Source organism: Giraffa tippelskirchi, chromosome 1 (assembly GCF_054371585.1).
Source record: "Giraffa tippelskirchi isolate mGirTip1 chromosome 1, T2T-mGirTip1v1.2.pri, whole genome shotgun sequence".
Classification (NCBI taxonomy): domain Eukaryota; kingdom Metazoa; phylum Chordata; class Mammalia; order Artiodactyla; family Giraffidae; genus Giraffa; species Giraffa tippelskirchi.
In genome coordinates, this window is record NC_137275.1 from 193,676,008 (window position 1) to 193,701,801 (window position 25,794).

General features: G+C 37.8%; 1 protein-coding gene across 8 annotated transcripts in view; it reads right to left on the bottom strand.

Annotated features, from left to right (window-relative positions):
* The window catches only part of GKAP1 (G kinase anchoring protein 1), a 104,797-nt gene that overhangs the window by 46,068 nt on the left and 32,935 nt on the right, over positions 1-25,794 (bottom strand). For all 8 annotated transcript variants that reach the window (XM_081521475.1, XM_081521433.1, XM_081521445.1 and 5 more), the window contains exon 7: positions 23,226-23,248. In XM_081521475.1, coding sequence (XP_081377601.1) covers positions 23,226-23,248 — 23 coding nt within the window. The remainder of the gene's footprint in view (positions 1-23,225; positions 23,249-25,794) is intronic.

Genomic DNA, 25,794 nt, shown 5'->3' on the forward strand with positions numbered 1-25,794 from the left:
TTTCAAATGAGTCAACTCTTCGCATCAGGTGGCCAAAGTATTGGAGTTTCAGCTTCAACATCAGACCTTCCAATGAACACCCAGGATTGATCTCTTTTAGGATGGATTGATTGGATCTCCTTGCAGTCCAAGAAACTCTCAAGAGTCTTCTCCAGCACCACAGTTCAAAAGCATCAATTCTGCGGCGCTCAGCTTTCTTCACCGTCCAACTCTCACATCCATACATGACCACTGGAAAAACCATAGCCTTGACTAGACGGACCTTTGTTGGCAAAGTAATGTCTCTGCTTTTAAATATGCTATCTAGGTTGGCCATAACCTTCCTTCCAAGGAGTAAGCGTCTTTTAATTTCATGGCTGCAATCACCACCTACAGTGATTGTGGAGCCCCAAAAAATAAAGTCTGACACTGTTTCCACTGTTTCCCCATCTATTTCCCATGAAGTGATGGGACCAGATGCCATGATCTTAGTTTTCTGAACGTTGAGCTTTAAGCCAACTTTTTCACTCTCCTCTTTCACTTTCATCAAGAGGCTCTTTAGTTCTTCTTCACTTTCTGCCATAAGGGCGGTGTCATCTGCATATCTGAGGTTATTGATATTTCTCCCGGCAATCTTGATTTCAGCTTGTGTTTCTTCCAGCCCAGCGTTTCTCAAGATGTACTCTGCATATAAGTTAAATAAGCAGGGTGACAATACACAGCCTTGACGTACTCCTTTTCCTATTTGGAACCAGTCTGTTGTTCCTTGTTCAGTTCTAACTGTTGCTTCCTGACCTGCATACAGGTTTCTCAAGAGACAGGTCAGATGGTCTGGTATTCCCATCTCTTTCAGAATTTTGCACAGTTTATTGTGATCCGCACAGTCCAAGGCTTTGGCATAGTCAATAAAGCAGAAATAGATGTTTTTCTGGAACTCTCTTGCTTTTTCGATGATCCAGCGGATGTTGCCAATTTGATCTCTGGTTCCTCTGCCTTTTCTAAAACCAGCTTGAACATCTGGAAGTTCACGGTTCACGTATTGCTGAAGCCTGGCTTGGAGAATTTTGAGCATTACTTTACTAGCGTGTGAGATGAGTGCAATTGTGCGGTAGTTTGAACATTTTTTGGCATTGCCTTTCTTTGGGATTGGAATGAAAACTGACCTTTTCCAGTCCTGTGGCCACTGCTGAGTTTTCCAAATTTGCTGGCATATCGAGTGTAGCACTTTCACAGCATCACCTTTGAGGATTTGAAATAGCACTACTGGAATTCCATCACCTCCACTAGCTTTGTTCATAGTGATGCTTTCTAAGGCCCACTTGACTTCACGTTCCAGGATGTCTGGCTCTAGGTGAGTGATCACACCATCGTGATTATCTGGGTCGTGAAGATCTTTTTGGTACAGTTCTTCTGTGTATTCTTGCCACCTCTTCTTAGTATCTTCTGCTTCTGTTAGGTCCCTACCATTTCTGTCCTTTATTGAGCCCATCTTTGCATGAAATGTTCCCTTGGCATCTCTAATTTTCTTGAAGAGATCTCTAGTCTTTCCTATTCTGTTGTTTTCCTCTATTTCTTTGCATTGATCACTGAGGAAGGCTTTCTTATCTCTTCTTGCTATTCTTTGGAACTCTGCATTCAGATGGGAATATGTTTCCTTTTCTCCTTTGCTTTTCGCTTCTCTTCTTTTCCCAGCTATTTGTAAGACCTTCTCAGATAGCCATTTTGCTTTTTTGCATTTCTTTTCCATGGGGATGGTCTTGATCCCTGTCTCCTGTACAATGTCACGTTAGTGGGGCTTATTTAATTACAGGAGCCCCAAAGGACTGGGGGAAATAGAGATCTCACTCTTAAAGGCTGAACACAAAATCTCACACACACCAGGGCCAAGGGAAGCAGTAATTTGATAGAAACCTGAACTATAGCTATCTGCTCATCTCAGAGAGTTTCCTGTAAAGGTGAGGGTTGGATGCGGTTCACCCTGGGGACACACACTGGTGACAGACGCACTGGGGAAAATTCAGTGATGTGAATACTGCTCATGTGGTAGCTGACAACTGGGTTCACTAGTTCCTAGACCTGGCCTGTAGGCTAGTGTTGGGATGCTTCATGCCAAAAAACTGAGTGGGGACACAGTCCCCTGTGCCCAGGCCCTCAGGAAAAAAAAAAAGTGGGGAGTGGGGAAAAAGCCTTTTGAACTCAAGTGGAAAAAAACAGATTTCTGGTTTGATCTTTGTGTAAAAGTTAACTTGTAAATGAATTATTTTAGTTGACTTGAAAGTAAGAGCTTACAAATTAAATCTAAATATATAAAAAACTGGCCAAGAATAATTTTAGGATCCATGATCCGGGAAATATTCAGTACTGAATTGATATCTGTTATTGAAGGTGGCTTAAGCTTGTTGGTTTGATTAATATAGATATGTCTAGGCTTATCAATGTTAAGTATAGTATTCCTGTTGTACCTAGGTTTGTGTGTGTGCTAGCTGTTCAGTCATGTTGGACTCTTTGCGACTCCATGGACTGTAGCCCACCAGGCTCCTCTGTGCATGGAATTCTCCAGGCAAGAATACTGGAATGGCTTGCCATTCCCTTCTCCAGGGGATCTTTCCAACCCAGGGGTCAAACCTGGGTCTCATGCATTGCAGGCAGATTCTTTACCATCTGAGCCACCAGGGAAGCCCTGTACCTAGGTTTACTAGAGGTCAAATAAGACCTTATTCTATCTGTTACAAATTTGCTAACAAGAAAACTAACTCAATGTGGAAAAAATTTTAAGGAAACAAAGTATAAATGAGATAAAGAGCTTTAGGTGAACTTTCAGAAATAATTATATTTTAGGATCTCTCCAGATATTCAACAACTTGAAAGTTAAAACTGTGCTAAAATAAATTAGGTGGTAAGTTTAGTTGAGTAAATGAACTTTAAAAGTAAGCTGGTGTAAAACTTAAATTTGGCTTTTCTGTTAAAAAAGGGACAACTTTTCTGAAGATGTTAAACTGCCTTTGATAACTGATTTTCAAGTTTCTTTACCTCTTAAATGATCTGTTCTACCTTTGCCCTTGATGTATTTGTTACTTTGTCTAAGTAACTACTGTTTCACAGTGACCTATGGTCCTATCTGAATGTCCTAAATCCCTTTGATGTTTATTGACAAAACTTCCTAAATCAAATTCTAATGAAGCACTTTTGACCACTAGCTAACTTTGGGATCCTTTAGAAGGCTTCTCAAACATCCTAGAGAGAGATATTGAACTAATAAGGTTCATTTGGTATGTTGATGCACGGAGGTATTGTCAAATAAGTAATAAATCTCCTTAGGTTATACAGTTGGTATATGTATTAGTAACATGGAATATGTTACTAATATAGATATCCCAGAGATTAAATGGAGTGCCAAAAATTCTGATAAATGTTATCAGTTATCTTAAAGTGTTGTCACAGCCATAACCAAGTTCCTTTGTCAACTGCACTGTAACCAGATTTTAAAAGTGCCTTTTTAAGTCTTTTACCATTATAGACAGTTATGGTTTTATTCTGATGCTTTTGGAAAAATGCTTCCTCTTCAAGAAGATTTATAGAAAGGACTTTTGGATAAATATAAGTTTCTTATTTTCAGACCATAATGCTGAACTAGGTAAGAAATGAAAGGATTCCAATGAGAAGCCTGATGGCTTTACCAAGATTAACAAAAGGACTGAAAGAACTGGTGAATATGCTTATAACTTACATGGTTTCTATCTGAAAAACTACTGGTTTGAGCCTGTGTTTTCCAGGTGTAAGGAAAACCTTCCCCTCAAACTAATTACTAATTACTCTCAGTAATTTGGTAAATTATACTTTTGTAAGCAAAGTTGATGGACATGAGCTTGGGTAAACTCCAGGAGTTGGTGATGGACAGGGAGGTATGGCGTGCTGCGATTCATGGGGTCGCAAAGAGTCAGACACGACTGAGCGACTGAACTGAACTGAAGCAAAGTTGAAACATTTACTTTTTCTATCTGATCCCTCCAGAGACTGGAAACTCTCAGGTTTCCAGTAGCTTTATCAGATAATTTAGGAAGGCTATCTCACTAACAGATACAGAAATCTCAAGAAATTTTGGAGACCTTAACAAGGGAGGAATTGACATAGATCTGTTAGGTGAAATCTGTTATAAGCTTTTGGCATGACTCTCCTAGCCCTGAGAGGTTTTTTTTAAAAAGTTCAGTCCAAGACTCTTCCTAAAAGTTTCAACAAAGCTAAAAAGTCTAAGATCAATTATGGTTATATAGATTGTCAGGCCAAGTTTACTGTAACCAGACTTATTCTGCAAAGAAACTAGTCTTAATTTGGTTATATTTGGTAAAAATGAGGGTAATTTTAGGAAGAAAAGATGTTTCCGTGAATGTTAAATGCTGGTTTGTTAATAGAAAAGTGAAAGTCACTCAGTCGTGTCTCTTTGTGACCCCCATGGACTATACAGTCCATGGAATTCTCCAGGCCAAAATACTGGAGTGGGTAGCCTTTCCCTTCTCCAGGGGATCCTCCCAACCCAGGGATCGATCCCAGGTCTCCCACACTGCAGGTGATTCTTTACCAGCTGAGCCACAAGGGAAGCCCAAGAATACTAGAGTGTGTAGCCTATCCCTTCTTCAGCAGATCTTCCCAACCCAGGAAACGAACCGGGGTCTTCTGCATTGCAGGCAGATGATTCTTTACCAAATGAGCTATCAGGGAAGACCCTGTTAATAGAGGTCTATATCTACTAAGACTCATTTCCTGAATAGTTCTTTGCTGTTATGTTATGTTAATGTAAAATTTTACAGAATTATTAAGGACATTAAGTTTCTTGGGGCTTCCCTCACAGCTCCCAAAGTATAGTCAAATTTATAACCATGATGGGGCCCTGTCAACTACAAATTGCCACTTGTCAAAGGCATTTGCCATCTGCCTCTTCAGAGTTTGAACCCTGTGCTGCTGTAGCTGTTGACCTCTGACATGCCCTGAGAGGAGTTCAGGGTGGAGAGTGAGGCACTCTGTGCTCCAGGGAAACTGGTAGGGCAGGTTTTTAGACAGATATTTTCAGGAACTGATTTCATGATCCCAATCCTTGCATCTCCTCCTATCTAGAAAAGCACTAAATTCCTTCAAGATGACATCAGCTCCTCATGACTAGCAGAAAATCTTTTGTAAAATAAGTACCTGATTGCATTGAACTCCCTCTTCACCACAATCTTATATATTGACCTTCCTCCACTTCCTCTTTGGAGCAGTTTCTCAGAGCTATCTGAGGTGCTGTCTCCCAGACTACAGTCCTCATTTTTCCTGGAAGAAAACTTAATTCACAGCTTTCACATTGTGCAACTTTTTTCGTCAACAGAAGGAAATGATGAAGATTAGCACAAAGTAGAGAAAAGAAAAATAGAGGGAAAAAAAATCAATGAAACCAAGAGTTGGTTCTTCAAAAGATTTTTAAAAATTGACAAATCTTCAGCTAGATGGGCTTAGAAAGAAAGAGAGAAGACTCAAATTACTAAAATCAGAAATGAAAATGGGGACATTACTATTCATCACACAGAAATGATTATAAGAGAGTATTATGAACACGAATATGTGAAATAAACTGGATAACCTAGATGAAGTGGAAAAATTCCTAGACACACAAAACCTTTCAAGACTAAATCACAAATAAGAGAAAATCTGAATAGACCTACAACTATTAAAGAGGCTGAATCAGTAATCAAAAATCTCCCAACAAAGAAAAGCCCTGGACAAGATGGTGTCACTGGTGAATTCTACCATTTAAAGAACTAAATCAGGGGTGGGATGGGGGGAGGGAGGGGGGATCAAGAGAAAGGGGATACACACATACACACACACACACACATATGTATATAAAATTATGACTGATTCACACTGTTGTACAGCAGAAACCAACACAACATTGTAAGGCAATTTTCTACCAATTAAAAAAGAAAAATAAAAAGGAACTAAATCAATCCTTCCCAAAATTTTCCAAAAATCTGAAGAGAAGACAACACTTCCTAAATCATTTCATGAGGCCAGCATAACCTTGATATTGAGGCTAGATAAAGACACTACATGAAAAGAAAACTACAGACTAATATCCCTTATGAAACATCAAGCAAAAATCCTCAACAAAATATCAGGAAACAGGATTCAGCAGTATCCTGTATACTGCTTGTATACAAGAATACAAGTCAACCCACAGAATGGGGAAAAATGTCTTCAAATCATGTATCTGATAAGTGATTAATATCCAGAATACACAGAAAACTTCTAAAACTCAGTAACAACAACAACCAAACAACTAAATTTTAAAAATGGACAAAGAACTACAACAGACAGTTCCCCAAAGAAGATAAATGAATGGCCAATAAGCACATGAAAAGATCCTCAACATCACTTCATTAGGGAAGTGCAAATCAAAATTACAATGAGATACCTCAGACCCATTAGGATGAATACTGCCAGAAAAAAACAAGACAAGTGTTTGCAATGAAGTGGAGAAACTGTAACCCTTGCACACTGTTGGTGGTATAGCTGCTATATGAAAGCAGTAAGTACCTCAAAAAATTAAAAAGAGAATTACAATATGATCCAGAAATTCTACTTCAGGGCATATTCCCAAAGGAACTGAAGGCAGAGTATCAAAGAGGTATTTGTACACCCATGTTTACAGCAGCATTATTCCCAACAGCTAAAACATGGAAGCAACCCAAGTGACCGGCACCAAATGAATGAATAAACAAAATGTGGTATATATATAAACTGGACGATTAATAATAAGAAAACACACTTTAAAATGGGCAGAAGAGATGAATAAATATTTCCCCAAATAAGATGCAAGAATAGCCGATGAGTAAATAAAAAGATGTTCAAAATCACTAGTCATTAAGCAAATGCAAGTTAAAATGAGACATCCACTCATATAGCCACTGGCTATAATCAAGAGACAATATCAAGTGTTGGCAGGGATGTGGAGAAACTGGGACCCTCATACATTGCTGGTAGGAATGATAAACATTACAGTCACTTTGGAAAACAGCTTGACAAGACACTTCAATAAAAATCAAACATAAATTTCCATACAACCCAGCAATTTCACCCCTAAGTATCCACCTAAGAGAAACAAAAACACCTCCACACAAAGACATGCATCAGATATTCATAGCAAATGTCCATCAACTAGGGGACAAACAACATGCATGCAATGGAATGCTACTCAACAATAAAGTAAGATGAATTATTGACAAATGCTATAACATAGATAAACCTCAAAAACATGCCAGGGACTTCCCTGGCAGTCCAGTGTTTTAAGACTTTAGGTATCCAATGCAGAGGATGTGGGATGAATCCCTAATTGGGGAATTAAGATCCCACATGCCATGTGGCACAGCCAAGCAAACAAACAAAATAAACATTATGTTAAGTGAAAGAAGTCAGATGTGAAAGAATACATGAGTCCATTCACATTGTGTGTGTGTCTGTGTGTGTGTGCACACGTGCACGCACGCACACGCAGCGCACGCGCTCAGTTGTGTCTGACTCTTTTTGTGACCCCATGGACTGTAGCAGGCTCCTCTGTCCATGGAATTTCCCAGGCAAGAATACTGGAGTGGGCTGCCATTTCCTTCTCCAGGGGATCTTCCCAATGCAGGCATCGAACCCACATCTCTTGTGTCTCCTGCATTGGCTGGCAGATTATTTACCACTAGTGCCACCTGAGAAGCCATTCACATTAGATTACCAGAAAAATGCAAATCTATAGGAACACAAAGTAGAACAGAACTTGCCAGGGGCTGAAGATGAAGTTGAGACTGACTACAGATGGATATAAGGGAACTCTGGGGGATGACAGAAATGTCTTAGATGTAAACTATGGTTATGGTTGCACAGTTCTTTAAATTTATTATAAATTATAAATTATTGGATTATATCCTTACAATAGGTGAATGTTACACTATGTAAATTATAACTGAATAAAGACTTTTTTAAAAAAGGACATCCATGATTCCACTATTTTAAAAACTAGACTACTACCTACACTATGTGCCCTCCACAAGAGTTAACAAATTTAGTGTTTTTTTCATCTTTTACTACTGTTTTATAGATGCATCATAAAACAATATATTTTCACTTTGCTTGTTTTACTTTTTATTATGAAAATTTTCACCTGTATATGCTACAACTACTTAAAACAATCATTATAATTCCCTAACAATTTATCCCAACCCCTTTTTTGCTTAGCTATTTTACAGTATTAACATGACATTTCATCTCAAACTTCACATGGAATTAGCTACAAAAAAATAAATTTTATAATTTAACCATAACATCATCACACCTAACAAAAACATAATAGCTATCCATATTTAAATTTCCTCAATTGTATAAAACTGTCTTTTACTGATCATTTTTCACATCTCCCTTAATCCAGAACATCACCTCCCCACACTCCACCTTTCCTTCTCCATAACACTTTGTTGAAGAGATGAGGCCAATTGTCCTATAAAGTGTCCATCTTCTAGATGTGCCTCATTGATTCCATTAAGTATCATTTAACTTGTGCTTCTAATCCCTATTTCTCCTGTAAAATGGAAGTCAGACCTCAGTGAAAGTTGCTCAATTGTGTCTGACTCTTTGCAACCCCATGAACTATAGAGTCCATGGATTGTCCTTCCATGAAAATCCTTCTCCAGCGGATCTTCCGAACCCAGGAATCAAATCGGGGTCTCGTGCATTGCAGGCAGATTCTTTACCAACTGAGCTATCAGGGAACCCTGTCAGACCTTAAGACTTGATTTATATGTAGCTTGGACATTTCTGGCAAGAGTATTCAGTTTTGCTTGATTTTATGTTTTAAAAAATTGGTATCATGTTGATATGGTTCTAAGAATTTTTCACTTAACATTCTCTTGGGTATTCATCCATTTTGTTGCCTAACATTCCCTTTTGGATTCATCTATTTTGTTGCCTAGATTTATACATTAATTTTCACTACTGCATAAACCACTGTGTGATTATAATTAAAATTTATCCATTTCACTGAAGATTAACATTTGGATTTTTTCTTTTTTGGCTGGGCTATTACACATTTATAAACATTCAAGCACACAGTTTACAGAATACATGGGGAAGTTTCTCTAGGGCACATACATCTATATGAGAACTGATAGGTCTTATCAGGGATCAGCAAACTATGGCCCAAAAGGGGCCTACTGCAGTTCTCTGTAAATAAAATTTTATTGGAACACATCCATGCTCATTTATGTATTGCCTATGGCTGTTTTTATACTACAGTGGCACATTTCAGTACTTGTGAAAGAGATTTTGATATGTCCCAAAGCCTAAAATATTTGCTGCCTATTCCTTTACCGAAGTTTATTGACTCCTGGGTTATAATGTATATCCAAATTTCCAAGAACACCAAACTTACGCAAAACATTTGTACTAATTTATTCCACCAATGTAAACCAATCCTAACTCCTCTGACTTATACCCTCTGAATCTTGGTATTTCCAAACTTCATAATTTTTGCCTATGTATTGAGTGGGGAAAAAAAGTTCTCAGTGTCGTCATCACTTGCATTTCTCCCAACAGTAGCAAAGTTGGACATTTTTTCATGTTTTTTGCTATTAATATTTTCCTGTTTTGTAAAATGTTTGATGTCTCTTTATCTATTTTTAAAATTTTTTATCCTATGAGCCAGTAAGAAAATAAGACAGCAATCTCTTTTTTAACCATGTGATAGTTCTTTCTAATTGTGTCCAGTTCTATGTATTGAAAATAGCTTCTCTCAATTTGCGCCTTGTCCTTTAAAATTCTGTTTAGTATTTCTGTGGAAAACAGGTTAGTTGTTTTGAACAGCATCCAATTTATCAACCTTTCATTTTATAGTGTTTTTGATAAGTTTTTCCATATCTCCGGGTGAGAAATATATTCTCCTATATTTTATAGTTCTAAGGGTGGTATAATTTCTTTCATATATAACTATTTAATCTATGTGGAATACATTTTAATGTATGATGGAAGGTAGAGATTCAATTTGATTTTCTTAATATGACTAACAACTGCCCATCACTCTTTCATATACAAGACATTAGGATGTGATGACCACATTGCAGTTAGCACAGGAATAAATGGACCAGTGGATAAGCATACAGGTATACCCTGTTTTATTATGTTCTGCTTTACTGTGCTTCAGTTATTCAGTTTTCTACAAACTGAGGGTTTATAACAATCCTGTGTTGTCATATGATTAGCATTTTCTATCAATAAAGTATTTTAATTACATTTTAAAGGACGTAATACTATTGTACACTTAATAGACTACAGTATATTGTAAACATAACATATGCACTGAGAAACTAAAAATTTGTGTGACTCATTCTACTGCTGTATTTGCTTTATTGTGGTGGTCTGGAACTGAACCTAGGGTACCTGAAATATCTCCTAGGATATTCCAGTAGTTTTCAGTGTACACCAGTTTTCAGTGTTCACCTCCTTGGTTAAATTTATTCCTAGGTATTTTATTTTTCTGATACAATTGCAAATGGGATTGTTTTCCTAATTTTTCTTTCTGATAGTTCACTATTAGTACATAGAAATGAGAGAGATTTCTGTATATTGGTTTTGTACCCTGCAAAGTTCACTTATTAGTTATAATAGTTTTTTGGGAAGTCTTTATACTTTTCTATGTTAGAACTGAGCTTTGAACAATCAAAAGTCTGAACCACGTGGGTCCACTTACATACGGATTTTTTCAATAGTAGATACGACAGTACTGCACTATCTGTAGTGGGCTGAATCCGTGAATGTGAAACTTCAAACACAGAGGAACCTCTAATACAGAGGAACTGGCTATACAGATAGCCAACTATAAATTATACATGGATTTTGGACTACATGGAGGGTTGGCACCCGACTCCTGCACTAGTCAAGGGTCAACTGCAAAAAGAGTCATCTGCAAATAGTGATAATTTTACTAATTCCTTTCTGATGTGAATGCCTTTTATTTCTTCTTGACTAATTAAATGTCCTGACCAGGATTTCCAATACTGTGTCGGACCAAACTATTGCTAACAGGTTACTTCGTCATAGTTCAATTCAGTTGCTCAGTCATGTCTGACTCTTTGCAACCCCATGAACCGCAGCACGCCAGGCCTCCCTGTCCAACACCAACTCCCAGAGTCCACCCAAACCCATGTCCATTGAGTCAGTGATGCCATCCAACTATCTCATCCTCTGTCATCCCCTTCTCCTCCTGCCCTCAATCTTTCCCAGCATCAGGGTCTTTTCAAATGAGTCAGCTTTTCGCATCAGGTGGCCAAAGTACTGGAGTTTCAGCTTCAACATCAGTCCTTCCAATGAACACGCAGGACTGATCTCCTTTAGGAATGGACTGGTTGGATCTCCTTAGAGTCCAAGGGACTTTCAAGAGTCTTCTCCAACACCACAGTTCAAAAGCATCAATTCTTATGCACTCAGCTTTCTTTATAGCCCAACTCTCACATCCATACATGACCACTGGAAAAACCACAGCCTTGACTAGACGGACCTTTGTTGGCAAAGTAATGTCTCTGCTTTTTAATATGCCCAAGAAGATCAATCCTGGGTGTTCATTGGAAGGACTGATGTTGAAGCTGAAACTCCAATACTTTGGCCACCTCATGCGAAGAGTTGACTCATTGGAAAAGACCCTAATGCTGGGTAGGATTGGGGGCAGGAGGAGAAGGGGATGACAGAGGACAAGATGGTTGGATGGCATCACTGACTCGATGGACATGGGTTTGGGTAGACCCCGGGAGTTGGTGATGGACAGAGAGGCCTGGCGTGCTGCAAATTCATGGGGTCACAAAGAGTCAGACACGACTGAGCGACTGAACTGAACTGAACTAGGTTGGTCATAACTTCCCTTTCAAGGACTAAGCATCTTTTAACTTCATGGCTGCAATCACCATCTGCAGTGATTTTGGAGCCCCCAAAAATGAAGTGAGCCACTGTTTCCCCATCTATTTGCCATGAAGTGATGGGACCGGATGCCATGATCTTAGTTTTCTGAATGTTGAGCTTTAAGCCAACTTTTTCACTCTCCTCTTTCACTTTCCTCAAGAGGCTCTTTAGTTCTTCTTCACTTTCTGCCATAAGGGTGGTGTCATCTGCATATCTGAGGTTACTGATATTTCTCCTGCCAATCTTGATTCCAGCTAGTGCTTCTTCTAGGCCAGCGTTTCTCATGATGTACTCTGCATATAAGTTAAATAAGTAGGATGACAATATACAGCCTTGACGTACTGCTTTCCTATTTGGAACCAATCTGTTGTTCCATGTCCAGTTCTAACTGTTGCTTCCTGACCTGCATACAGATTTCTCAGGAGGAAGGTCAGGTGGTCTGGTATTCCCATCTCTTTCAGAATTTTCCACAGTTTATTGTGATCCACACAAAGGCTTTGGCATAGTCAATAAAGCAAAAATAGATGTTTCTCTGGAACTGTCTTGCTTTTTTGATGATCCAGTGGATGCTGGCAATTTGATCTCTGGTTCCTCTGCCTTTTCTAAAACTAGCTTGAACATCTGGAAGTTCATGGTTCACGTACTGCTGAAGCCTGGCTTGGAGAATTTTAAGCATTACTTTACTAGCGTGTGAGATGAGTGCAACTGTGCGGTAGCTTGAGCATTCTTTGGCATTGCCTTTCTTTGGGATTGGAACAAAAACTGACCTTTTCCAGTCCTGTGGCCACTGCTGAGTTTTCCAAATTTGCTGGGATATTGAGTGCAGCTCTTTCACAGCATCATCTTTTAGGATTTGAAATAGCTCAACTGGAATTCCATCACCTCCACTAGCCTTGTTCATAGTGATGCTTCCTAAGGGCCACTTGACTTCACATTCCAGGATGTCTGGCTCTAGGTGAGTGATCGTACCCATTGTGATTATCTGGGTAGTGAAGATCTTTTTTGTATAGTTTTTTTGTGTATTCTTGCCACCTCTTCTTAATATCTTCTGTTTCTGTTAGGTCCCTGCCATTTCTGTCCTTTATTGAGCCCATCTTTGCATAAAATGTTCCCTTGGTACCTCCAATTTTCTTGAAGAGATCTCTATTCTTCCCATTCTATTGTTTTCCTCTATTTCTTTGCATTGATTGCTGATCACCACACCTCGTCATAAGTAGTATACTATTCCTTATTCTTGGGGACTTCCCAGGTGTCACCAGTGGTAAAGAACCTGCCTGCCAAAAGACACAGGTTCGATTCCTAGGTCAGGAAGATCCCCTGGAGGAGGGCATGGCAACCCACTCCAGTATTCTTGCTTAGAGACTCCCATGGACAGAAGATCCTGGGGGGTACAGTCCATAGGGTCGCAGAGTCAGACATGACTGAATTGACTTAGCACACACATTCATATTCTACATCCTCAGCAACACTTCAAATCATCAGATTCTGATTTCTGCCAACACAGAAGGTAAATACTCTCACTGTGGTTTTAATTTGAATGTCCCTGATTAGGAAAGAGGCTAGACATCTTTTTGTATGTTTTAAGGACATGTAAATATGCTCTTTCATGAGTACTTGTTTTTCCATCCATTCTTCAATTGAGTTCTTTGGAAAAAATCTTTTCCTACTCTGAAGACCATTATTTTATTGTTCTAATATACTTTAATGGGAAAAAGTCTTTGATTCAATGTATACATTTAAAGTTAGTGGGTTTTGTGTTTTTCTTAACCTAAAATCATGAACATATTATTCCTGTATTTGCACCTGAATTATTTGGAACATTGCCTTTGACTTTTAGGTCTTTGATCCACTGTGGATGAATTTTTGTGTATGATGTGAAGCAATGTTGAGTTTTAAGCCAAAAGAGCTATGGTTTTTCAAGTAGTCATGTATGGATGTGAGAACTGGACTATAAAGAAAGCTGAGTGCTGAAGAATTGATACTTTTGAACTGTGGTGTTGAAGAAGACTTGAGAGTCCCTTGGACAGCAAGGAGATCCAACCAGTCCATCCTAAAGGAAATCAGTCCTGAATATTCATTGGAAGGACTGATGCTAAAGCTGAAACTCCAGTACTTTGGCTACCTGATGTGAAGAACTGACTCACTGGAAAAGCCCTGATGCTGGGTAAGATTGAAGGCGGGAGGAGAAGGGGACCACAGAGGATGAGATGGTTGGATGGCATCACCAACTCAATGAACATGAGTTTGAGTAAACTCCGGGAGTTGGTGATGGACAGGGAAGCCTGGCATCCTGCAGGCCATGGGGTCTCAAAGAGTCCAACACAACTGAGTGACTGAACTGGTGTAAAGTAATAATCCAATCTTTTTTTTCCCCATATATTCAGTTGGTCCGCAAACCCCCACTTATTCTAAAAAGTAAATCCTTTTTCCAGTAATATTCACATCACTTTGTTACAATCAAGGTACATACATGGCTGCTCTGTTTATGGGCCATTTTGTTCTAAAGGTCTATTTGTCTATCACTTGCCAAACCCTTACTGTATTGGTTGAAAAAAAATCTTGGATCTCTGATTGGTCAAATCCTCCTATCTTTTTCTTACTCAAGAGCATTTTGGCTATTTTTGGTTCTTTACACTTTCACATTAACTTTAGAAGTGATTTCATTTTTAGTTTAAAAACTAAACTGTGATTTTGATTGAGATTACATTGATTTTACTGATTAATTTGAGGAAAAGTGACCCCTTTATAGTAAGTCTGCCAATCCATGAACACAGTGTCTCCATTTAAGTCTTTACTATCTTTCAATAAAGTTTTATAATTTTCCCAATATAGGTTTTACACATCATTTATTAGACTTATTTCTAAGAATTATTACAACTTATTATTGTAAAAAGCATTTTGCTTTTAATTACACTTCCTGCTGTTGCTGGCATAGAGGAATACAAATAAAAAATGAAAATGTTTCTTCATTTAGAGTTTAGTACAAGAGTGCATTGTACTAAAGAGTGATCAAGAGGCAGTGATTCAAGAGGTACTGAGCAAGACTATCCCCAAGAAAAAGAAGTGCAAAAGGCAAAATGTTGTCTGAGCAGGCCTTACAAATAGCTGAGAAAAGAAGAGAAGCTAAAGGCAAAGAGAAAAGGAAAGATATACCCATTTGAATGCAGAGTTCCAAAGAAGAGCAAGGAGAGATAAGAAAGCCTTCCTCAGTCATCAGCGCAAAGAAATACAGGAAAATAATAGAACGGGAAAGACTAGATATCTCTTCAAGAAAATTATAGGTACCAAGAGAACATTTCATGCAAAGATGGGCACAATAAAGGACAAAAATGGCATGGACCTAACAGAAACAAAAGATATTAAGAAGAGGTAGCAAGAATACACAGAAGAACTATACAAAAAAGATCTTCATGACCCAGATAACCACGATGGTGTGATCACTCATCTAGAGTCAGACACCCTGGAATGCAAAGTCAGGTGGGCCTTAGGAAGCACCACAATGAACAAAGCTAGTGGAGATGATGGAATTCCAGCTGAGCTTTTTCAAATCCTAAAAGATGATGCTGTGAAAGAGCTGCACTCAATATGCCAGCAAATTTAGAAAACTCAGCAGTGGCCACAGGACTGGAAAAGGTCTGTTTTCATTCCAATCCCAAAGAAAGGCAATGCCAAAGAATGTTCAGACTACTGCACAATTGCACTCATCTCACACGATAACAAAGTAATGCTTAAAATTCTCCAAGCCAGGCTTCAATAGTATACGTGAACTGAGAACTTCCAGATGTTCAAGATGGAATTAGAAAAGGCAGAGGAGCCAGACATCAAATTGCCAACATCCGATGGATCATCGAAAAAGCAAGACAGTTCCAGGGAAACATCTACTTCTGCTTTATTGACTATACCAAAGCCTTTGACTGACTGGATCACAACAAACTGTGGAAAATTCTGAAAGAGATGGGAATACCAGACCACCTGACCTTCCTCCTGAAAAATCTGTATGCAGGTCAAGAAGCAACAGAGAGAACTGCACATGGAACAACAGACTCGTTCCAAATAGGAAAGGAGTATGTCAAGGCTGTATATTGTCACCCTGTTTATTTAACCTATATGCAGGGTACATCATGTGAAATGCCGGGCTGGATGAAGCACAAACTGGAATCATGATTGCCGGGAGGAATATCAATAACCTCAGATATGCAGATGACACCACCCTTATGGCAGAAAGTGAAAAAGAACTAAAGAGCCTCTTGATGAAAGTGAAAGAGGAGAGTGGAAAAGTTGGCTTAAAGCTCAACATTCTGAAAACTAAGATCATGGCATCTGGTCCATCACTTCATGTCAAATAGATGGGGAAACAATGGAAACAGTGACAGACTTTATTTTTGGGGGCTCCAAAATCACTGCAGATGGTGACTGCAGCCAGGAAATTAAAAGATGCCTGCTCCTTGGAAAAAGGGCCATGACCAACTTAGACAGCATATTAAAAAGCAGAGACATTACTTTGCCAACAAAGGTCTGTCTAGTCAAAGCTATGGTTTTTCCAGTAGTCATGTATGGATGTTGAGAGTTGGACCATAAAGAAAACTGAGCACTGAAGAATTGATGCTTTTGAACTGTGGTATTGCAAGAAGACTTTTGAGAGTCTCTTGGACTTCAAGGAGATCAAACCGGTCAAACCTAAAGGAAATCAGTCCTGAATATTCATTGGAAGGACTGATGCTGAAGCTGAAACTCCAATACTTTGGCCACCTGACAAGAAGAACTGACTCATTGGAAAAGACCCTGATTCTGGGAAAGACTGAAGGCGGGAGGAGAAGGGGACGACAGAGGATGTGATTGTTGGATTGCATCACAGACTCAATGGACATGAGTTTTCGTAAGCTCCAGGAGTTGGTGAAGGACAGGGAAGCCTGGTGTTCTGCTGTCCATGTGGTCGGAAAGAGTCGGACACGACTGAGCGACTAAACTGAACTGAACAAGAGTGCAAGTAACTAAAGTTAGTTAGCATCATTAAAAAACCTTTTGTTAGCCTTCCTGCCGGGAATGCAACAATAACTTTCCTTATTTCACAAATTCCTACCTATACTTCCACAAGCATAAAATGGTACAGCCACTTTGGAAAACTCTTCAGCAGTTTACCAAAATTGATCGTGGTAATGACTGTACAACTCTGTAAATCGTCACACTACAATCCACTGAATGGTACACTTATAAAAAAAGGTACATTTAAAATGGATAATGGTTATAGTACCTGTAAATTATACCTTGGTAAAGCTGTTCTTTAAAATGTCATAGCAGCCTCATTCATAACTGTCAAAAAATGGAAGCAAACCAAATGTTCACCAACAGGGGAATGAATAAACTCATTGTGACATGTTTACACCACAGAACACAATTTAACAATGGCAAGGAAAAGAACTAGTGATACACAACAACATGGATGAATCTTCAAACATTTTGCTGAGACCATAGAATAATATACTGTATGCTTTATTTTAAATAAAGAGGCAAGACTAATCTATGACAGTAGAAACCACAGAAGTGGTTGCCTGCAGGAAGCAGGGCAGGGCACGAGGGAATGACAGGGATGGTACAGAAGGGAATTTTTTGATATAATGAAAATGTTCTTTATCTTGATAGAAATGTAGGTCATATAACTTTACATACATGTCAAAGCTGCATACTTAAGACTGGTGTATTCTACTGTGTGCAAATTATACTTCAATTAAAAAACAAATCTAGTTTCCCACTGAGTACCTGTTTCCTATCTGAAGACCTATCATTTATAACCTGACAAATGCAAATGCACTTGTTGACAATTCATTTCATATTTCTAAGGGCTCCAAGCCACATTTTAGAAGAACAGCCTCCTAGCTTTAAAGTTTTAAGATACCTTAATTTACAGTAACATGCAAACCTCAAAATGCTCCATCTGCATGTTATTTCTCTTTTGCCACATTTGAGTGCTTCAAATTTATTCCAAGAAGAAATCTAAATAATGGTGTTCTTTCTATAAGCATAATATTAAAAATTACATTATATATGGGATAAGCCTACCTTCTCTCCCCTAGAATAGGCCCTGACAGACTCAATTTTTGAATTTGACTTGAAATAATTATTTGTTATACCTTTACTATGCAATTAGCACTATGCTACATATTAGCTACTCTTTTGGAACTCACAATTTACTGAGAAAGATAAAAACTATCACACAATATAATAATAAACATAATAATTAAGCACTGTTCTGAACATGTCAGAAATGAAAAATACCTGTAAAGCATGAAGCCACTTCTTCCTCTTTTATTAATTGCAAACATAATTAACTGATAGTGGCACTTTTTCTTGCTGAGCAAGGATGCAGTCTCAGAATTCTTAACATTGAGCTCCATGAAGACCCTAACAATGTGCTTGAACTGGCAGAGCAATTAAAACATGTTTCTCTGTTACAGAGTGATAAAAAGACACAGGAGAGGCAGTCCAAAAAGGCTAGAGGTTTTAGTAAGAAGGCAGAACATTCGTTCATCAATCAACATTCATGTGTCCATGTGGTCACAGAGAGTCAAGACACGACTGAGCATATGCACATGCAGGCAAGCACGCACACATACACACAGTATGAAAGGAGTTAGTGCATGCATGCATGTGAAAACACACACAGTATGAAAGGAGTTTGTGCACGCGCGTGCACATGTGCACAAACACACACACACACACTATGAAAGGAGTTAGGACTACCAGAGAAATTAAAGCAGTAAGATATGGTCCCAGACTTCCAAAAAATCAAATTTTAGTGAAGAAGCAAAACAGTGATAAAACAGGATGTTGAGTGCTATCAAATATACACCGGATGTTTGGCCATCTAAATAAGACCATGATGAGGTAATTTTTCCAGGAAAAAAAGTGACTCTTTGGCCAAGTTCTGAAGCATAGTTAGCTAAATAAACAAAGATGGAGGTGTGTGACATCATCAAGATGGTGACATACGTTGTTCCAGACTTCACACTCTCTTATAAGAACTAACAACTATTCATGGACAAGACACCACTGAGAAAGATGGAAGGAAAGAATACATGGGAGGCAAGGTAGTATGAGAAAATATAGCATGTTCTGAAAAACTCTAAATATACTTGCACAGCTTAACACAAGAGTCAATCTTGAAACATGAGGAGGATTTTAATATGTACTAAGAGCATGACAATAGTTGAGATACCACTGATTTTATAAATTCTACCATTCAATTATTATTATATGCATGTTTTCCTGAAGTAAAAATTTAAATAACAGCTCTAAAGAAATAATGAATCAAGGAAATAATTATTAATAGCTACTAACCTTAACCGTAACTTTATAGTGGCTCACAACACTTGAATTCACTGATCAATTTTTAAAATAAACTTTTAAACGTGGAACAGTCTTAGATTTACAGTAAAGTTTCAGATAATAAAGAATTTCCATACATATCTCTCACCCAGTGTCCCGTGTTGATAACTTCTTACATTATTGTGGTATATTTGTTACAACTAAGGAACCAATATTGGCATATTACTATAATTAGACTCCACATTTTATCTGGATTTCCCTAGAACTAGTTTACTCTAATGTTCTTTTTCTGTTCCAAGATCCCATCCAGGATATATTACATTTAATTATCCTATCTCCTTAGCCTTCTCTGAGCCATGACATTTTCTCAGACTTTGTTTTTGATGACCTTTATATTTTCAAGTCATACGGGTACAATGGTCAGTTATTTTGTAGAATGGTCCCAGATACGCATTTGTTTGATGTTTTTCTCAAAACTACACATGTGTTTTAGGGGAAAAAACCACAGAGGATTAGGCCATTCTCATCACATCAAGCATACATACTACCAACATGATTTTATTAACATTTATCACCTGGTCAAGACTGTGTTTGCCAGGTTTCTCCAGTGTAGTTACTTTCCCTCCCTTTCTACAGTCTACCTTTGGAAGCAAGTTATTAAGTACATCCCACACTCAAGGGAAGTGGAGAGAGTTAAGCAAAAGCAGATGTTTTCCTGTAATATTCTTGCATTTTCTATGATCCAATGGATGTTGGCAATTTGATCTCTGGTTCCTCTGTCTTTTCTAAATCCAGCTTGAACATCTGGAAGTTCACAGTTCACATACTGTTGAAGCCTGGCGTGGAGAATTTTGAGCATTACTTTGCTAGCATGTGAGATGAGTACAATTGTGAAGTAGTTTGAACATTCTTTGGCATTGCCTTTCTTTGGGATTGGAAGGAAAACGGACCTTTTCCAGTCCTGTGGCCACTGCTGAGTTTTCCAAATTTGCTTGCATATTGAATGCAGCACTTTCATAGCATCATCTTTTAGGATTTGAAATAGCTCAATTGGAATTCCATCACCTCCACTAGCTTTGTTTGTTGTGATGCTTCCTAAGGCCCACCTGACTTCACATTCCAGGATGTCTGACTCTAGGTGAGTGATCACACCATCGTGGTTATCTGGGTCATGAAGATCTTTTTTGTATAGTTCTTCTGTGTATTCTTGCTACCTTTTCTTAATATCTTCTGTTTCTGTTAGGTCCATGCCATTTCTGTCCTTTATTGTGCCCATCTTTGCATGAAATGTTCCCTTGGTATCTCTAATTTTCTTGAAGAGATCTCTAGTTTTCCCCATTCTACTGTTGTCCTCTATTTCTTTTTTTTTTTTTTTTATAAATTTATTTATTTTAGTTGGGGGCTAATTACTTTACAATATTGTAATAGTTTTTGCCATACATTGACATGAATCAGCCATGGGTTTACATTTGTTCCCCTTCCTGGACCCCCCACCCACCTCCCTCCGCATCCCATCCCTCTGGGTCATCCCATTGCCCCGGCCCTGAGCCCTTGTCTCATGCATCGAACATGGAATGGTGTTCTGTTTCACATACGATAATATACATGTTTCAATGCTATTCTCCCAGAACGTCCCACCCTCACCTTCTCCCTCAGAGTCCATAAAATTGTTCCATGCATCTGTGTCTCTTATTCTGACTCGCATATAGGGTTATCGTTACCATCTTTCAAATTCCATATATATGCATTAGTATACTGTATTGTTGTTTTTCTTTCTGGCTTACTTCACTCTGTATAATGGGCTCCAGTTTCATCCATCTCAGTAGAACAACACTTATACAGTGTTGTCCTCTATTTCTTTGCACTTATCACCGAGGGAGGCTTTCCTATCTCTCCTTGCTCTTCTTTGGAACTCTGCATTCAAATAGGTATATCTTTCCTTTTCTCCTTTGCCTTTAGCGTCTCTTCTTTTCTCAGCTATTTGAAAGGCCTCCTCAGACAACCATTTTGCCTTTTTGCATTTCTTTTTCTTGGGGATGGTCTTGATCACTACCTCCTGTACAATGTCACGAACCTCCATCCATCGTTCTTCAGGCACTCTATGAAATCTGATCCCTTGAATCTATTTGTCACTTCCACTGTATAATCTTAACGGATCTGATTTGGGTCATACTTGAATGGTCTAGTGGTTTTCCCTACTTTCTTCAATTTAAGAATTTCCCTAATTTCTTCAATTCCCCTACTTTCTTCAATTTTTTCAGTTTAAATATCCAAGTCCCCATAAAATGAGTAATACGTCCAATAGTAGCAGAACATAAATTTGGTATACTTTTACTACATATCATAGAATAATGTGAGATACATATTTTTGTGACCGATTTCTTAAAATATTTATGTAGGAAATAAATTATAATTAGACTGCATTTACAAATGTTTACAACATCTTAATCATCAAGATTACTCACAGTGAATTTTATTACATATCAAATTATTTAAAGACAGATAAATACAGCCCTAAAACTATAATGAAACACAAAACATATGTTATGTCACATGTTTGTTTAAATACAACTTGGGTTAAATGTATTAAGTAGATCCTGTCAGTCTGCTTTTCTTTTTTCCTTTCATGTCAGTGAAGAAAAAAAAGCAAGCATAAATAGCTCATAAAAATTATCTTTCCCTCCACTAACAGTTGCCAGTACTATTTGAAGAATACGTGTATCTGCTTTATCATTTGCATAAAACTACCCTCCCAATAAATCAATGGATTAAAAAAAATGAAATCAGTCCAAAATTACACATTTTCCACTTTCAAACACATAATTAATGTGTGTGTGTGTGTTAGTCACTCAGTCGTGTCCGACCCTTTGCAATCCCATGGACTGTAGCCCACCTGGCACCTCTGTTCATGGAATTCTCCAAGCAAGAATACTGGAGTGAGTAGCCATTCCCTTCTTCAGGGGATCTTCTAATATATAATATTCAGTCTATATTTATAGTCATTTAAATTTTAATCTAAAAACAGTGATAGAGGTTTGTAAATAACTTTAAAAGAATTTCAATCATCTGTTTTAACAGTAAATAAGTTTTGTGTTTGTGTGCACAGCTGAGGACTATATTACTAATATAGTTACAGAGTTATATAGATGTGGTTTTCTTAGAAATGGATTTCATTTCCCTGACCTGTCAAGAAAACATCTGCAACAACAAAGATAGTCAAACCATCTATGTATTCTACAGTGAAATCAAGGAACATCTGACTATTAAAAAAATCAATTAATGGAATTACTAACAAGAAAACATACATAACACAAAAATAATGAAATTGTAGATTATTACCTAAAGAAGTCAAAAGAACTCTAACATTTTATTAGTACCTTCCTCAATATTAGAAGGTATTTTATAGAAGCATCTTCCAATGCTAAAAGGTTTATAGAGACTGTATTAGTCTTAACAGAAATAAGTAACCAATAACACTAGAAAAGTATGTGTAGGCTGCACTACCCTCTAATGGCAAATGATAAGAGAAATATATGACCAGGTTAATCTTATCCACAGTTATAAACTATAAAATCACAGCTTACCTCACAATTTCTATAATTCCAAAATATCCTGAGTCATGGTTTCAGGATATTTTTTTAATGAAGTTTGAAGTATTATACCACTTTTCCCTAAAATTTTAAGCTTACATGTAGTAACCTTTAGACACACAATAATTAGGATGCTAAAGTCAAATGATACTATATTTCATGCAAACAGTATTTTTATTCTACTGTACTGTACTTTATATCATTTTAATTGCAAGACAAAGGTGAGTTTTATTATTATTCACTGAGTTTTATTATTCATGACAAACGTGGGCTATCCTTTAAATGGTTATGTCTCAAAAAAAACTTACAAACACTAAAGTACTACTCTTAAAACCATCAGATGTTTTCTAGAATAAAGATGGTTACAATAACACTTACCTCAGTCTTTTTACTAATGTGATCTGTAAACGAAAAAAAAAATAATGGTGAGACTTCATTGAACGACATTAACATATAAAATATTTCACTATGTACAAAATATTTAAACTAAGTTTTTGAAAAGAATTTCAAAATTACAGTAAGAGTTACACCAGGCTTCCCTGGTGGCTCAGCAGTAAAGAATCCACCTACATCCCTGAATCAAGAAGATCCCCTTGAGAAGGAAATGGCAGCCACTCCAGTATTCTTGCCTGGGAAATTCCATGGACAGAGAAGCCTGGTGGGCTACAGTCCATGGAGTCGCAAAAGAGTTGCATATAACTTATGCGACTGAACAACAACAACAATAAGAGTTACAGAAGTCATTTGGCGGTTGTCTGGGACTCACATCAGATTTACTTTTCTAGGGATAAGATGTTAAAATTTACCATATAATTACTAATTTGCTCAGCTTAAGGACTCATATCCCACTAAATGCCATCCACACCAAGGGGTATTATTAAATTCTAAACATTTGAATTCCATATATTTTAGATTTGTTGTTTCACATAATTTTTGGGGGGAGGGGAGAACTTGAAGGGAGGTAAACATGTCTAAAATCAAATCACAGGGTACTGTTACTATAAAGATTGTACAGACCACTACTGCCTTTGTGGAATAAAAAGTAGAATAGTAATTTGTGTCCTGTAAAACTATTAGTTAGGTTTTTTAAATTTTAAAACTACATATTATAGTGATGTGATAATACGTGAAAAAAAATCCTAAAAATTAATGTATATTTATGTTGACACAACTATACGGAAATTAAACAAACCACTGACTTAGTAACAACACAGTATTTCTGGGAAATGATTACAAGGAAGACCCAGGGAATCCACACAGACAAAAGGTTGAAACTAATAGGTAGCAAGTGTTCTTATTTAAATTGGAGATAATCAAGGTATCTAATATTTAACAATGCTTCTAAGGCACAGTAGAAACTTTCCATTCTCAAGGACTAAAAATAATTTAACAATATAGTTTCTTATGAGAAATCTATTTGCAAATCTAAAAGCTGGGTCCAATTCTTTAAAGCATCCACTGATCAGAATAGAGTCCATAAACCCAGTAAATGTCAAAATTGTAAGTTTCAGGTCAAACTACCAAATCCTGATAGGCTACTCAGTCATTCTTCCAGCATGTCCTAGTTAGTATTCAATGTGATGCCAGAAACCCAGGGAAGAACCATGATTGTGTTTATCATGTTTTGGAATAGTTGTGCAGCCTGCCTTTAACAATATCATACTAATGACATTCTCAACTCATCAAATAAATTTAAAAATATGAAAAATAAATTACAAAGTTTTAAAAAACATTCTTTTCATATCTTTGCCTACTGTATAATAACAAAGCTCTTATATAAAATCATTCTTACTAAAATTGGAAATTGAACATGTATTTGTTCTTTTAACCCCAAAACAGAGTGACTTAATCAGAAAAGTTGGCTACAGGAAAAACGTTCCTGATCCTTAAATGTAAACAATGCAATCCTCTAAATTTATTCCTAACTTCACAGAGAGGCCTGTTTATAAAAACAGTGAAGTTTTTTTTTTCTTTTTTATTACAGTTACGGTCTTACTAATCCTCATGGATGGCTTCCCTGGTGGCTTAGATGGTAAAGAATCTGCCTCCAATGCAGGAAACCTGGGTTCATCCCCAGCTTGGGAAGATCCAATGGAGAAGGGAATGGCAACCCACTCCAGTATTCTCTGCCTGCAGAATTCCACGGATATAGAAGCCTGGTGGGCTACAGTCCACGGGGTGACCAATGTTCAGTTCAGTTTAGTTCAGTCGCTCAGTTGTGTCCGACTCTTTCCGACCCCGTGAACCGCAGCATGCCAGGCCTCCTTGTCCATCACCAACTCCTGGAGTCCACCCAAACCCATGTCCATTGAGTTGGTGATGCCATCCAACTATCTCATCCTCTGCCATCCCCTTCTCCTGCCCTCAATCATTCCCAGCATCAGGGTCTTTTCAAATGAGTCAATTCTTCGCATCAGGTAGCCAAAGTACTGGAGTTTCAGCTTCAGCATCAGTCCTTCCAGTGAATACCCAGGACTGATCTCCTTTAGGATGGACTGGTTGGATTGCCTTGCAGTCCAAGGGACTCTAAAGAGTCTTCTTCAACACCACAGTTCAAAAGCATCAATTCTTATGCACTCAGCTTTCTTTATAGTCCAACTCTCACATCCATACATGACCACTGGAAAAACCATAGCCTTGACTAGATGGTCCTTTGTTGACAAAGTCTCTGCTTTTTAATATGCTGTCTAGGTTGGTCATAACTTCCCTACCAAGGAGTAAGTGTCTTGTAATTTCATGGCTGCAATCACCATCTGCAGTGATTTTGGAGCGCCCAAAAATAAAGTCAGCCACTGTTTCCACTGTTTGCCCATCTATTTCCCATGAAGTGATGGGACCGGATGCCATGATCTTAGTTTTCTGAATGTTGAGCTTTAAGCCAACATTTTCACTCTCCTCTTTCACTTTCCTCAAGAGGCTCTTTAGTTCTTCTTCACTTTCTGCCATA